The sequence below is a fragment of the Megalops cyprinoides genome, chromosome 7 (assembly GCF_013368585.1).
Source record: "Megalops cyprinoides isolate fMegCyp1 chromosome 7, fMegCyp1.pri, whole genome shotgun sequence".
NCBI classification, from domain to species: domain Eukaryota; kingdom Metazoa; phylum Chordata; class Actinopteri; order Elopiformes; family Megalopidae; genus Megalops; species Megalops cyprinoides.
This window is the reverse complement of record NC_050589.1, coordinates 399437-416164: the sequence shown is the minus strand read 5'-3', so window position 1 is coordinate 416164 and position 16728 is coordinate 399437. Positions and strand designations below refer to the sequence as shown.

General features: G+C 47.2%; 1 protein-coding gene and 1 long non-coding RNA gene across 3 annotated transcripts in view; one reads left to right on the top strand and one right to left on the bottom strand.

The window, feature by feature from the left end:
• LOC118780408 (sodium- and chloride-dependent taurine transporter-like) overlaps window positions 1-6257 on the bottom strand; it is a 24444-nt gene extending 18187 nt beyond the window's left edge. Inside the window, exons 1-2 of one of the 2 annotated variants that reach the window (XM_036532873.1) lie at window positions 6161-6257; window positions 5991-6059 (exon numbers count right to left, since the gene is read on the bottom strand). Coding sequence is in view for 1 of the 2 variants with exons in the window: in XM_036532871.1 (XP_036388764.1) it covers window positions 941-996 (56 nt within the window). In the remaining variant the exon portion in view is untranslated. Of the gene's footprint in view, window positions 1-940; window positions 1060-5990; window positions 6060-6160 lie in introns of those variants that run through there. The other variant, XM_036532871.1, reaches the window with a different exon arrangement.
• On the top strand, window positions 2090-16728 carry LOC118780409. Its single transcript, XR_005005077.1, has 3 exons — window positions 2090-2417; window positions 10475-10700; window positions 16190-16728. It is a non-coding gene; the product is annotated as an uncharacterized LOC118780409 (long non-coding RNA).

Here is a 16728-nt window from a genome sequence, read left to right as displayed (position 1 = left end):
GCTCAGGGCCTCAGAAACCCCCCACTGAACTGCAACAACACATTTCTTCACTCCTGAGCTGGAACAACCATTTCTAAAATGATTTTAAAAAACACGTGATGTCAGGCAAAGCATCATGGCATGACTCCCTAAGCCTCCATCTATCTTTCTGGCTTACATTGTAATACTGGTGCCAATAACGATAGAATCATTATAATATTTATGCCAACGATAATAAAATCCATTTTAATTTTACTGACAAATCGGAACACCTGTTGCCCCCAGGAAATAATGGATTACATACAACACAAACTAGGAAATGTGTAACACCTGAACGTCCTTTTTGTTATAAAATAGGAGACAGATTCTTTTCTCGCCCACAGCTCCTTCTTCTGGTAGGCTATAACACAGTCCGAGTCAAACAGAGCACCTGTCAGAGCGCATGAATAACGCTTTCTGGGAGCGGTCGAATTGACACAAGAAATGTTATTAACAATTGCGTTAACATTTACCGCATCTTCAGTGTTTGTATTGCATAATCCACCTGTAATCTGTGGGCTTTACACGCATTTCATCAATCCTCTGTGCAAGTCAGGCCAGGTTTTTGGCTTTCCAAACCCAGCTGCATTACATAACTGCGCACACTCTCACGCTTTCTGCACGCCACTCCAACTCCTGTCAACTTCCAGCCCGAGCGCTCGCTCCGCAGCGCAAACACTGACGCCAGAACGCACACCCGCACGTTTTTAACAATGACAAAATCAGCAAACATTTAAAGTATTACATGTGATATTAAATTTGGGAAATGTACTTTCAGTCTGTCAAAGCAGGATATAAGTTTTACACTTAAAGATTCATCCAACTTGACACTCCTCTTCCACTGAATCAAACATATAGGAGTCACAACATTTTTCGTTAGGTAACCAGGAAAATGTTTGATTTTTTCCAGATACAGACTTACAGCTCTCTCATGGCAGAGTGCTGCTTGTTCTGTGCTGTCACCTCAGCGGGCACCATCGCTGTCCTTCCTGCCGATCGCTGCAGACTACTCCGTCCTCAGACTAAAGGAAGCCGAAAGAAGCCTCCCCGCCTCCAAAGACAATTAAATGCGATGTGCAGATTGGACGCTGCAGGGCGGGGGGGCACGCGCCCGCTCGCGCGCGCTGACTGTAAATTTCCATTGACGCGGACACGCGCGTAATCCGAGACAGCGTCGCTGGCAGTCTGGCGCGAGATCATGACCTGTTTGGCTTGGAACCCGCACCTCTGCGTGCTTTCATGACCCTACAGCTCGCTGTTACCGCCCCCTCCTCACACCACCAGTCTGTGCTTTGGCAAATCCTAAAAGCATAAATGATACATTTTAACTTTGAGATGCTTCACACAGTATCATAATATCACATGTCGCCTGTATGCAAATAATTTCGCAAACCTCTCTCGGTGTAGCGCTTTAAGAGGTGCACACTTCATCAGGTTAGGGAACAAAGCATGTATGACTTCAGCCCACTGTCGCTGAAAGACAAACAAGGGCAGTATGTTTTGGGTGAGCGATGTGCTGACGAAGCGGGGCCATGTGCCAGGAGAGGGAGGTGATGAAGGTGCTGGGACCTGTGGTGTTTGGAGGTGACTTTAGAGGCGACTCCAGCACTTTGGGCTGAGGATGCGTTCACGCGCTTCCCGTTTGCAGGCGCGAGCACTGTGCAGGAGACGGGACTGCCCCCCCCCCCCCCCCCCACGTTTACCGTACTTTCCACTCCACACTATCATTAAAACCGCTGCAGCTGGTATCAAGAGTGTGCAAATCTATCAATCATGACAGTCATTAATACAGTCAAAACATGGGGCAAAACTGATGTCTGTATCTAAGGATTTGCCCCCAGTTGAGCTTGCTTGTCTGTTTATACATATAAATTAAATATAATAATGATTTCCACAAATAACAACTACAGAAAGCATATGATGATGATTAACAGATGATGATGATTACTATTGCACCCACTCCCTGCTTCCAGGTACATAAACAGGTGAACTGCTGACCGGAAGAGGAGGAAGAGAGAAAAACCGTAGCGTGTTTTGAGCGCGACAGTGACGTCGGTGTGTGTCAGCAGTCTGCATGGGGACATCAGCAGCGTTTGCGGGGCTTACAACAGTGTCGGTAGTTTTGGCGAATGTTGTTTGTTTTGGCCGGGACGCCGGTATACCGTGTTCTCCTTTGGGCCTCCCGCAACCGTAGCGACGGCTCGTTTGGCATGCTGCTCGTTTTTCACTGGGACTTGCAATCCGGCATTGCGGGAGTTACCGTCCCTCGTCGGTTCCCGGACACCGGCGTCTGGACTAATGCCGCTGTACCATCGTTTCTAAATAAAACTACCTGAACCCAACAAGCCACCGCTGCGCCTTTGGTGGCTACGGAGCCCAAGAGGAGATCCTCAGTGTCGGTACGTTCAGTATTGCTATCTTGGACTGGAGGATCTTGTTTTCCCCTCTTTTGGGGTTTAACGGTTTGTTTTATTTGGTTTTCCTGCACAATCATACAGCACACAGTTAGGTTCCGATAGCTTTACCCTTTACTACCATTTGCAGCACTCGATTGGAGCTAGGGAAGGCTGGTCTGCTATCATAATGAACTCTGTAAACAAACAGCTCCTGTCTGCTATCCTTGTCTGTTTTTAAATAATTTAATTTTATATGTACTTATGTACATCTTGTTTCTGTTGCAGTAATAGAGTGTTTGAGAAATGTTCTCCTTAGTCATTTTAATCAGGTTTTTGTGAAACTTTTATGACTGGCTGGCCACTTGGCCCTTTGGAGAGATTTTAATTTCACCAGTATTTGTAATGGTTAAATAAAGGTTAATAAATTAAATATCATTTGAAAAACAAAGAGATTCCAAAATGTGGAACAGGAACTATATGACACACGTGTGATTGACACAGGACTGAAGCAGTGTTCCTGAGGCTGTGTCAATGTGTGTGTGTGTGTGTGTGTGATAATGGGCCTGAGGGAGAGCTCCTAACAGAACCCTCTCCCTATGTCCCAGAATTCCTCAGGAAAGCCCTGGGGTCCTGATCTCACTGAGGTCAGGATGTTTACTTGCACACAGTGAGAGGAAACTCCACTTGTTAAATAAAGTGAACTGTGTTCTTAAACTGGGCACAACACTTGAACATCATTCAGATCTAAAAGCACAGTGTAATTTACCAACTATATTTACTAATTTAAGATAAGCAGCTTCTCTGTGTCTGAACATTAACAGTACCCCCACAGACTTCTTTTCCCTTTTCATGTGCTCCTTTAATGGCAAGGTGAGGCCAATAATTTCTTTATTTATGCTTTATTTATGATATGTAGTCATAAGCTGATTTTTTTCATGAAGTAATAATGCAGATATTTCATAGCTGCGCTGCTTTTAACTCTTCCTGACGCACAATAGTGCAGTGAAATATATCTGCATTACATATCGTTCGTAAATTAATTAAACTGGATCTTTTAGATCACATTAGGTGCCAAGATTACCTTCGTCACCAAGATTAGAAAGCAACCACCTCTTCAAAGAAACTGCATCTGCTGATGACAAATGCCGCTTAGGCTGGGGCTTAGAAAACAAACTCCCTGCTCTGAATTTCCACAGAGCTTCAGAATCATGGAGCGTCACATGGTGAAGGAAGCAGGCTGCCAGTCCCCGGCTGTGCTAAAGGAGCACCTAAATGGGTGTGAGGATGATTCGCATGTACAGGTGTGGAGGCTGTGCAGGTGAATTCACTACCTAAAATTTCCCAGGACCTGGAAGCTATAGCTCTGAATGGTGCTCAGAGGAGCAGTGATGAGATAGAGGAAGTCTGAAGGAGGGAAGAGCATGTATCTCTGAGAGCAGAACAGCTTTACTCAGGGAAAGAGAAAGAGAAAGCGATGTGCACCATAGCTACTCAGCACAGACAAACATGGATCCAAGCTTATAAGTGTACTTTGAAAGTCAAAGTCAAAGAGACAGATCCAGTGTGTTATACTGTGCCTCTTACACCCTGAGGTGTGTTATACTGTGCCTGTTAGGGAGTTAGTGAATGTCCAAAGTGTAGCTTCCTTCATTCATTATCTGACATTTTGTGATATTGGCATGTATGGTAGTGCATGTCCATGGCTTCCCATAGTTCTCTAGGCTGTCTATTTTCAGGTTAGCACAAGTGAACTTGTGGTCGTGCTTGAATGGTGTTGTGCTCACACACTGGTTTGGGAGTGTGGTTAGCCTGGTCTGACACTGTTACTCATTTAACTTGGCACTTCTGTCCTTTTGTCCTGGAAGTTGCTCTAGATAAGAGCATCTGCTAAATGTAATGTAATTTAATAACACACTGCCCTAGGTGTGACCCCTGACCCTGCTTCTTGCATCCTGGAGCCACTCCCCGCAGGGGGCGGGAGCCTAGCTCACCTGCCATCTTCACCTGCACCTACCTGTACCTGTGTGAGGCACACCTGGCATACACATCGTGAGGCAAATTCATACTTCCGGACGCGCAAAAAAGTATGTGACTTTTTAACACGAGGCAGAAGTGTGTTTGCCGCTTAAATAACATGAAACACGGCAATGACAGCAAAGCTTTAAGAGAAAATACATTTTACCAGAAAAATCCCTGTTTGAAGTTGACACGTGGCTTCCTGTTGAGCAATACTGGCACTGGTCTTGCACTGCTAAATCAACAATACAGAGATTCGTAGGTTCTTATGAGGCGCAGGTAGGGCAATATTTAAATCAGCGAACACGAGGGTTCATCCGTTCTCTGGTCCCCCGCTATCCGATGCGCATTCCGCGCAGACACCTGCGCTGCTGTCTTTATTGCGGACGCGCTGCTCCGGCAGAAACTGCGCAGTTCGCGCAAATTGAGCTACGCTGCGACGGCGGAAGGCGGAAGTCTGCGCAACTGCGGGGCAAACATGCGCGATATTGACTCTCTCAACTGTTGACTGAAAATTCCTCTACCGCATTCGATCTTGCCCGAAGACGGCACACTACCCCCGAACACTGAATCTAGGGGAATCTGGGGGTGACGGTTTGAGGGCGGAAGAAAGTCTCAGAGGCGAAACGCACACTGACCGCAAACCTCGTTTACCGCCGGCACCGTAATGCCCATACTCGGGCATGGAACGTTATCTTCTGCCAGTGCAGGCGACAGCGCAAGTGCGAGGTGCTGTATATGGTGGTAAAACGCGTTTCTTTTTGAAAGATGGGTTCGCTGGAAACAATAGCGGTCTGTTCCTATGCACTAGGAAATCCCACAACAGCCTTCCCTTATACGCACAACACAACACACACGCACAAGGACAAACATGCTTTACAATGATCACGGAAGTTGAATCTTTGGGTCTACCTCATTCATTTATATGTCGTCAATTAGGTACTGAATTATCATGATCTGATAGGTAGGACTGTGACTGATATTATGTCGAGATTTGCCGTTAATTCAGTTATTACCTTTACAAACGGTGAATACCTCCGCTGTAACCTTATGCTTACCTGAGATGTTTGCACAGTTTAAGTTTCTGGTGTTAGAGCATCTTTCAAAGACCTGACTGATTAGCGAGTCGTCACTCTGCACAGACAGCCGTTTGACATACAGATCTGCATTTCGCGTTTATATATAGGCTTATAAAATATATACACACACACACGCACACAATATACAATATAATATAATCCGACGGGCGTGAGATGGCACTTGTCCGGCTCCTTAGTAACCTCTCATGGTCTGTACACATCATTCATCGCCTGAGGCAAAATCCTTATAAGCTATATTGTTTTTTTTTTTTTTTTTTTTTAGTACAAATAGATGGGAAATATCTCACCCAGTAAATACTGCAGAAAGTACAGTATGATGAACAATACAATACAGACATTACGAAGGACGTTGACACACGATTTACAATACAAATTCACTGAAACTAAATGCATGCATTCAAAGTCTATCCTCTTCGCCCCCGCCCCCGAACACACATGTGTTAAGTCGATGCTCAGTTACCTGTGTTAAGCTTTTCTTTTATTCTTAGGGTAGGTGTTGGTTTGTCGTGCGGCGGCTGGAAGTCGATTGCTACAGTTACAAACACAAAACTTAATTCATAAGCTTTTCGTTCTGACCTTTGTCTCTTAAAACGGATGACCATCAGACATCAAGTTTGAGTGGAAAAATACCAGCCAGCCTCTCCGTGCAACAGGAGATCTTCCTCTTAAAGCGGCAGCTTCTAGCAAACGTTTTCGCTTTCGCTCTCGCTGCGCGCTGCGCGCTCGTAGGCAGACCGTGGAGATGCTCAGAGCTGGTGTTTCTGTTCTAAAACCGATCCGAGAAACTTAAACGCATGTGTTTTTCAAGCTGCCGTGATAGGAGCATTTGAAAATTGTTCATAGACAAGCTCATATGCCATCAGAAAACACTGCAGTGTTAAGTTGTTGATTTGACACATATGAAACATGTATCAAATCAAGGTGTGATATAGCAACCTGATTAAAACATACTTTATAAAGCCAGCATTCCCCATAGACGGTGTTTTCTGTATATTCTAATCAGAAACTTTTAAAGGTACAAATTATCCGCTTTTGGAACGCAGCCAGCAGTGAAGAGATGAGCAAATACCACTTTTATAGATTTATACAGCTAGATAAATAGAACACGTGTGTTGTGTTATTACAGCTACACATATGCTTGTGACACATCATGTACATATAGATATAACAGCAATAACTACGGCATATATTTAATGAAGAGCTTTGCATGCATTGTCCGCCGCTCGGTGGGAAGGGCCAGTGGAAGGTTCCTGGGAGCACATGTGCTGCTCTGAGATAACCGCGCCTTTATCGTGCAGCTCACTGGGGGGAAGGGACTTGCAGGTTCAAATCCCACGCAGGTGCCCTGGGCAGGGACCGTTAGGGGTTAGGGGCTAGGGGTTAGGGTTAGGATCAGTGGATAATATGTCACAGTGTAGCCCATGCAGGTGCCCTGGGCAGGGACCGCTAGGGGTTAGGGTTAGGGTTAGGGTTAGGATCAGGACCATAAGTAACAGCAGCGATGTGTTTCGTCTCTTTTGAGAAGGCTGCTGCATTGTTTTCCTTTCCAGTGTTTTCTAATTCACCTGCATTCTTTAGAAGTGCATAATAAGAGAAAGTTAAAAATACACAAAGATACACTTTAGATGCTGAGTTAAATTGTTTTATTGAGGAATATTCATGTATTTTATTTTGAAAGACTACAAAATGAAAGCACTGAATAAAACATACATAGTAAAACAACAAAAAAGTTACATGTACAACAGTAACATTTCATATTTGTTTTCATGTCTCGCAGTTACTGAACAGTGTAAGTGGTGACAGGGCTGGTAACGGGCTGGCTGGACGTCCCTGGATGGTCATCAGTATTTCTCGTGTGCTTGTTCCTCCAGGAAGGGGTCAGTAGATTGACTCAGGATCGAAGGTCAGGGTCTTTCCTAGGCCAGACAGCTGGAGGGACAGTCAGCTCAGTACACAGACACAAATGAAAGGCCTGAGTGTGTCTCATCCAGCTCTCTCTTCCACGTTCCATTACAGTCTCTGTGAGGGTCTCTGTGAGGGTCTCTGTGAGGGTCTCTGTGAGGGTCTCTGTGAGAGTCTCTGTGAGAGTCTCTGTGAGAGTCTCTGTGAGAGTCTCTGTGAGGGTCTCTGTGATGCTGCAAACTGTGAGGGTCTCTGTGAGGGTCTCTGTGAGGGTCTCTGTGATGCTGCAAACTGTGAGGGTCTCTGTGAGGGTCTCTGTGAGGGTCTCTGCGAGGGTCTCTGCGAGGGTCTCTGCGAGGGTCTCTGTGAGAGTCTCTGTGACACTGCGATCAGCTCTGCTAAACTGGGTGGGGTCTGACAGAGTGTCTCAGGATATGATGGTTTTGAGTGTCGTTGTGCCTAAGTGAGGTCGTCTCTCTGCAGGGTGAGGTCTGTGCTAATCAATGTCTCTGATCTGCAGGGACGGATTCAGCATCTCCCCTGCCTCTGTAAGCTGCTGCTCACACACTCACTTTCTTACAGATTTGACATTTAGCATGGAAAGTAGGTAGACTGGGTTACAGCTGGATGTGTTTTACTGTAGCAGAGTCTCACTGACCTCTCTCAGGCCAGGGGTCAGGCCTCCTCTGACTGCTCTATCTGCCTGGCTTTGCCTGGTCAGCCCCCCCCCCCCCCTGCAAAAGAGGGTTAATAAGTGATGAAGACATTCCTCTGAAGCCTCAGGCTGGCCGCAGGAACAATGAGACCCTGTTTGATAATGACTGCTGTTTGTCACAGAGCAGTCGTTTCACGGCGCAACACCCACTGTGCTGATAGGAAGAAGGAAGGTGTGACTCAGCCTGGCTCTCCTCACATGGGGAGTTACTGCCATTCCCCAGTGGCTTTCACTTTCACCGCAACACCAATGCTGTGCAGGCCTCTCTTTCAGAGAGAGGGACGTGTGCTGGCTCCTGTCGGTTCTGCAGACGGCCCGGTCCCGTGTAGGCCTGGCTGAGTCTGCAGGTGAGTTCAGGTAGTGAGGAGGCCGTTGTTCTCTCAGTGCTTAATAACCTGCTGTGCAAATGAGGCAGGAAAGCCATGCGACAGTGCAAAGCCAGATGATCTGGAGGTGTTCTGTTCTAGGTGTGGGCAGGTAGCAGCGTATCGCCTCCATCGTCTGCAGGGAGTCAGAATCAGTCTGCCTGAATCACTATACATATCTACTCATGATTCATTCACCCTGCCTTTTTATTTATCGAAAGTATGAATCAGCTTTGTGACTGAGAAAATGACCTGCTGCTGTGAGAATGTGGCGTGTGTGTGAGTGAGTGTGTGAGTGAGAGTGTGTCTCGATGTGCATGTGTGTGTGTGGATGCATGGGTGTTATTGCTATTGTTGATCAGTTTGGGTGTAAATGTTAGTGTTTGCTTGTGTGTTCACTCTTAGACAGCAGTCTGGCTCTTCCGCTTGCCCAGCCTTTGTGCCTAATGCCATAGAGCTGGAAGATTTGGGTAATCTGGGCATTAATGTGGTGCCAGGTACTGTGAGAATACTTCCCTGGCACAACATGTCGGAGGGTGCCCTTGTGCCGAGAGGCCAGGCTGTGCCAGCGTAATCCTCTCAGAGACAGGCCCAACTGCAGAGGGACGTCCGTCACGCTGTGCTGTCCTCGGCGTGACTCAGCACACGTCACGCGCAGATATGTATGTGTCACCTTCACGCTCCTGTCCTGTCCTACATTGCCAGCCGCAACAGCACACTCTGATCACACAGATCTACAGCAAACCCTGTTTCAGTCTGTATCAACCCTCACCATACATACTGACTTTCCTTTTACAAGTGTAAACATTTCAATGACTACAGACAAAGTAATAGGAAATATTACAGGCTCTGCACAATCATTGAATCAAACCTTGTTCACAAGCCTCCATCCTTTTAAAGGACATTTCTTTATGAAGAAACTCTTGCTACCCATACAAAAACTTTCTAAAACAAGTGAACATAAAAATTGTCCTCTCTGTTTAAGGTAAATAATCTTGCAATGAGATATATTTTCTTCTCGTGATGAAGTTTTTATTGCTTTCTTTAAATGTGAATACCCTGGGGAGGTCTGGGTGCATCCTGTAAGCAGAGAGAGCACAGGAAGCAGGAGTACTTTCACTGCTCTGTCTCTGGCTCCTGATTGGCTGAGTTGCTAGAGTCTAATCCCTCATTAGTGGATCAGCCTTGTCATGTGACTGACTGATGCTGCCAGCCGCACAGACACTGGAAGCCATGTCAGGGTAATGGGATCATTACAGCTTAGAGGGGAGACATTCCTCTGGAGCCTGGCCTTGTGAGGGCACAGGTCAGACACACACACACACAAAAACACACAAAAACAGACATAGACACATGCACACATACACACAGATAGACACACAGACGCCTTCATGGAGATATGTACATGCACAAACACACATTCATGCACACAGATACACACACACACACACACACACACACACACACACACAGCATTCTGGAAGCAAACATTGCGTGTGTGTGTAAAGACTCAGGCTACCTGTACAGAACTTTGATTTCTTTGCTCAGCAACATTGTGCTTCACTTCATTTCTTCATGTTTGCAAACAGACACTGTTATTCAGGGTAGCCAGAGAAGCCTTTTATTTGACATATTACCCATGCACACCTCGCGTGTCACACTGAGTGCAGTTTGAGCAAATGCCATATACTGCACCTGCTGCATGAAGAAGCACATGGGTGCCCAGTGCACCACGATGCAGGATCTGCATGTCTCAGTCATGCTGTTTACCAGCCTTGCTAAGACCCAATCGCCACCACTCTGTGCTGCGCTGCGTGACGTGTGTTGCTGAAAGAATCGCTGTTTCACTCTTTTATGTCAGTTCTCTTTTACGTTTTGGAATTGTCAGTTAGTGTTATGCTCATACGCACGAGTGCTGGGAAAATACATTCACATGCCGATCAGCTATTTCTGACACTGCAGGTCACCCAGTGCACTACAGCGGACCAGCTGGAAGGTGGCCACAGCTTGAGTGATGTCACAGCAACCTGCAGGGGCCTGGCAGGGCACAGGGGGTCGGAGACTGGCGAGACCAGCGACCCTGCCGATACACCGTCTGCAATCTCCGCCTAAACAAAGCCAGTTTTCCACTCCTGCAGGCTCTCGGGGGTGTCGGACCAGGCAGCAGAGCTCAGCTCTTGCCCTCAAAGTGAGTGCCGTAACCGCTTAGACAATGTGGACAAATGGGCAAAAAGACAAGGCAAAGCGCTTCTGTAGGTGTGCTTAGGTTAATGTCTTTCTTGGGTGGGGTTATTTGGAGGGTAATTTAAATACAGTGCTTACACCATAGCTGAGATCTCTGTCTGTCCTCTGACTGGCTGCTGTGTCTGTCATTCAAAGCATACTGGGATGGATCAAAAAATAGATTGACTTCTATTTTTCAAGACCATTTTCACTTTGACAGCACAGCAGTTTCATTTAAGTACCACCTTTACCTGCACATCAGTTCTCTGCAGCACCTGATTGCAGTTAAAGACCGTTTACACAGATGGAGTCTGTGCATATTCCTGTTGCTCTTAATCACGTGTGAGTGTGTGTGTGTGTGAGTGTGTGAGTGTGTGAGTGTGTGAGTGTGTGAGTGTGTGAGTGTGTGAGTGTGTGAGTGTGTGAGTGTGTGAGTGTGTGTGTGTGTGTGTGTGAGTGTGTGAGTGTGTGAGTGTGTGAGTGTGCGTGCGCGGGTGGTGTATGCGTGTGCGTGCGCGTGTGTGCGTGCGCGTGTGTGCGTGCGTGCGCGTGTGTGCGGGTGGTGTGCGTGTGCGGGTGGTGTGCGTGTGCGGGTGGTGTGCGTGTGTGTGGTGTGAGTGTGCGGTGTGTGTGTGAGGGTAGGGCACTTCATCAGACAGTGACAGAGGACAAATGTGCTCTGGAAACAGATGCCATGATGTCCAGTCAAAGTGCTTTCTATAGTACTGGTAACAGCTCTGCTAAAGTCAGTGCTAACGCTAACAGGGACGATCTCTTTCCTGTGCAGGAAATGGTAACAGCTCTGCTAAAGTCAGTGCTAACGCTAACAGGGACGATCTCTTTCCTGTGCAGGAAATGGTAACAGCTCTGCTAAAGTCAGTGCTAACGCTAACAGGGACGATCTCTTTCCTGTGCAGGAAATGGCAGGGCTGAAAGGCCTCAGTGGCTCTGTTTGGTGCTCTGGTTCTAGCTGTGATCAGCACTTCATTGCAGAAACGGCTGTACGCCCCTGCCTTTCACAGAAAGCACAGGATTCACACGGACACAGTCCCTCCACTAGAGCCAAAATGGGAAACTGTTGAAGAAAAAATTGAAATATTCCAAAGTCATTGTGTAGGAGAGTGAAAGAGCAGAAGCGTATCTTTCCCTCCCTGCTGAACACTGCAGTCTCTGTGTTCCTCCGTGAAGCTGTGCTTCACCCGCCCATGCGCTGTATCTGCTCCATGTTCCGCTAAGTGATGTCTTTATTTAGCTCTAAGAAATGTAACGTTCACATGAACTCGCTGCCCTGTTACAGCGGCTGTTTTTCTCAGCCGTGTCAACCACAGTGGCCAGACGCGGCAGGGATTTTGCTCTGAAGGAGACCTGCTTCAGTAGGATGTAGGTTTCGTTTTGGGGGAATATCACTGCGGGACATTTTCGTTGGAATTTTCAGCAGAATTAATCAGCCCTGCTTTGTGATCAAAACAGGAAGTGAGATCACATTTGAAACCTTTTATCGTGCTGTCATTCTGAAAGTGAAGAGAGCTGTATTTATGACTTTATTTTCACATGCAATGGCTACAACCGTCATAAGGTTTATACTGCAGTGTTATTGAAGCTAGTTTAACTGTTCTAATTGCCCTGCAGCAGACATAGTTTCAGCAAGTCTATCTCTCTGTCAATGTCAAAGCAGATTCGATTCGTCACGCTGAGCATGACTGTCAGCCATTGTTTCCACAACATTTCTGATAATGGTCTCTGGGTACAAATACAGATTATTTCTGCTCCCCCATTTGTACCACATGTTCAGCTGGGGACAAAATGGCTGAATGCTTCTGCCTTTTATTTCCACCATTAGCTGAGAAAATCTCAAGACCAAGAGTAACATGTTTCAGGTCTGACCTGACGTTTGATGGCATTTGGAGGCGTATCTCCCACAGTTTAACGAAAAGCAACGATGCTCCTCTCCGCCACAGCAGCACAGCTGTGTCAGTAACTGAACTGTGTGAAGTCATTTGAATGCAGCGTCAGCCTCGTCTGGATTGGCTCAGTTATCAGGTCCTGGGTTCAGTAAAAACATGTTTGTGGTGATAAGTGTCTCCACCTTCAACTTCGTCACCCTGAGGTGAAGCGAGGTCAATTAATTCCAGCTCTGCCAATTTTTGGAAAGAGGGCGTGGCTTGAGTATCAGTGTCAGACTTATGATGAAAGAGAAGGCTGCTATTCTTAGCCCCCCCCATTCCAGCCGCTCCTGTCCCTGCTGGATAATTGAAGATAAACAGCCATTTGGTGAAGTGGCCTTTCGCCTTCGTGTGGTGCCAGCATGCCAGGTGATGCATTGGGGTCACCCACACACTCTGCACACCCCACACACCCCAAGGGCCTCCTTCCAGTCTGAAATTCCTGGCAGTGACCTGACCTTTGACCTCTGCTCATCCGTGGCCAGTTAAAGGGTAATGTTTACATTGCATACACAGAAGGCAGTCATAAACATCTCTCCTCCGCTGGCTCCGTGTCTGATGCTACCTGTCCCTCATGATCAGGAAGTCCTCCAAGCTCCTCCTTATTCCCAGTCCCAGCCAGATGACTCCGCTCTGCAGCCGTGGGGAAACTGACTATCCCCCTCCCAATGGGGTTGCTCCTCTCAGCCACGATCCCTGTCTGTACTGGTCCCTCAGCGGTGGAATGAACTTCCCATGGGGGTCAGGACAGCAGAATCACTGGCAATCTTCCGATGCAGACCGAAGTCCCACTGCTTCAGACTGCAGACAGTGCCATACTGAGACTGCAGTCAAGAGGTGAAAGACCAGAAACAGCCGCTTTAAGACCTTTCAAAACCTCCCTCGCCGTGTCTCTGTGCGGCCATGAAGAACTGTCCTTACAGTAACAGTGCACTTCAGACTCAAAGCACAGGTTCAACATGCTCTGTCTTTAATGAGCTTAGGTGAGTGCTGTGATCATTTATTGTGCATAAACATCAAGAGCTCAGCATTCTTTGAAATCACCAAAAACTGTTAAAAACATTGTGAAAAGCATCGCACTTCATTTGCCTTTCAGTCTGGGACTGAAGGATGAAGGGCTTTGCGTTAGAATCTGGGCTGAACTTTCACTCGTGTTCAGTAGTGCAGCTACCAATGGCACTGTTATCACAACATCAGATCTGCAGAGATGTTAAGCTGCGGTCTCAGCGTGCCTGCATGCGTGTGTGTGCCTGTGTGTGTGTGCCTGTGTGCGTGCGTGTGCCTGTGTGCGTGTGTGTGCCTGTGTGCGTGCGTGTGTGTACCTGTGTGAGTGTGTGTGTGTGTGTGTGTGCGTGTGCCTGTGTGCGTGCGTGTGCCTGTGTGCGTGCGTGTGCCTGTGTGCGTGCGTGTGCCTGTGTGAGTGCGTGTGTGTACCTGTGTGAGTGTGTGTGTGTGTGTGTGTGTGTGTGTGTGTGTGTGCGTGCGTGTGCCTGTGTGCGTGCGTGTGCCTGTGTGCGTGCGTGTGCCTGTGTGCGTGCGTGTGCCTGTGTGCGTGCGTGTGCCTGTGTGAGTGCGTGTGCCTGTGTGTGTGCCTGTGTGGTGTGTGTGTGTGTGTGTGCCTGTGTGTGTCCGCGCCTGTGTGTGTGTGTGTGTGTGTGTGTGTGTGTGCCTGTGTGTGTGTGTGTGCGTGTGCCTGTGTGGTGTGTGTGTGTGTGTGTGGTGTGTGTGTGTGTGTGTGTGTGTGTGCATATGCGTGTGTGTGTTCTTGTGTGCATGCGTGGAGAGATGAGCCTGATTTCACTCCAATCACTCACTCACTCGTTCAGTCATGAACTCACGCATTCACTCATGCGCACGCTCACTCACTCACTCATTCACTCATTCGCACACTCACTCACTCACTCATTCACTCATTCGCACACTCACTCACTCACTCATTCACTCATTCGCACACTCACTCACTCATTCGCACACTCACTCACTCACTCACTCAGTCAGGCACTCACTCACTCACTCACTCACTCACTCACTCAGTCAGGCACTCACTCACTCACTCACTCACTCACTCAGTCACTCTCTCACACATCCTGTTATATGTTCAGATCCGTATAGTTTCTAGCTGTTATATATAGCTATATGGACTGGTATTCTGTGCTGGCAGTCAGTGAGGAGCCGCAGGCCTGGCAGCTCAGAACGCTCTGCTCTTTCTGCAGGTCGTGCTCCTCAGCTCCTCTCTCTCACTCCTGTTTTCTTTCTTTCATCGTATTTTGGTATGTCAGCTGTTCCCCACCCACATGCCAAACCCCACCCCCAAAACCCTGCGGGAAAAGAAACCAAATTTCCATAAGACAGACTGTCTGTTTATGTGTGTGCGTATGTGTGTGTGTGTACATGTATGTATGTGTATTTTTTATGTGTGTGTGTGTGTGTGTGTGTGTGTGTGTGTGTGTGTGTGTGTGTGTGTGTGTGTGTGTGTGTGTGTGTGTGTGTGTGTGTGTGTGTGTGTGTGTGTGTGTGTGTGTGTGTGGACTCCATGGTCCTTGCTGAGATGCTGTGTTTAATCTCAGTCTGACATGTTACGCATGTTCTGCTCAGTGACAGCATGTCTGTCACTGCTGGAGCCTCATAGCTGAGCTCAGGCACACGCTCCAGAGAGGATACAGCTGGCCAGCAGCTTTTACATTTTCATTTCCAACACCTGTTTAAAAACCTAGGGGGGAGTGACACAGAATCAGATGATGTATAACAATACCTGACATACTCACGGGAGAGGGACGCTCATCTCCATGGCAACCCTAACGGCAGATATCTTTATCATGGGTTGTAATACATGCTTTGAATATAGCAACAAAGCAAATAAGAGCACAGAGGCTTATTCCCACATAGAGCCGTGGGGGCCTGAGGGGGGGCTTTTCATTCAGGCTGCTCCTCACTCGCTCTGAAACAGGACCTGTAACACGGCTGGAAACCCTGGAGCAAGGAGCTCTCAGAGGAGAGACAGTGAGAATGTGGTTAAAGTTCAGTTTGCAGCAGAGGCAAATCTGTCTACAATGAGCGGCTTATCACTTTCAGCAGGCCTCTGGCAGACTGTAGCTCACTTCCTCTAACGCATAATAACCGTTGACAGTTTCACAGGCGGTAAAAAGCGTGTTCAGCTTGTGGGCAGCTCCTGGGAGCACTGGAGGTGTTGCTGCACCTGCAAGCATATTTTGCAGAAAGAAAAATTGTGCTGATTATAAATGGATTGGCAAAATTTATTATCTTCACAACAAAAAACCCCTCTAAAATATGTGTATAAACCTACCATGGTTTGTTATGCATATCAGCTGAGAGCAGCTGGTGCTGTCAGCAACTCTTGCATGAGAGGACATTTTCTATGTTTTGCTAGCAGTCTAATTTTCCGGTTTATCACTTAAAGGGAATAATCTTGCAGTCATTTATAACTTGTGATCTGCTGCAAAATATATTTGCATGACATTACATAAAACAAGTGCCTGTGTTTTTTCTGCAGGTATGGAGCACATGCCTCTGTGAATCCACAGGTCTGACTTCCCTCTCAGTAGCACAGCTTTGGAGCCCCAACACACAGAGTGTGGTGACACACAGCGACCACACACTCACACCGAGAGCAGCACAGGTGTGTGGGCAGAGGGAAGCTTCCCTGGAGCAGCACTACCACTGATATCCTGTTACGAGCAAATATTCAGCGCCGGTGGCCTTTGGACCTCCTTCTAACAGGTTCTCTGTTAGACCACACCCCTTCAAGAATTTTCATAAGGAGCCAACCAATCAGAATACGTATAGCTTCAACAATGGCAGTGACAGAATGTTCTGTGTGATGCACATCAGGATGGTCTAGTCCATATGTAAAAAACCTGTGGTATTAAAGATCTGCACTTTATGTTATCCAGATACTCACCTTTGAATTAGACGTGTGTCATACATGCTGAAGAAAAAGTAAAACGTGAAACACAGTTAATGTGGGAAGTGCTGGGGGTCTTTGGGACTTTTGGCAAGGGAGGGATATTCCATCAGTAATGCGCACAAAGA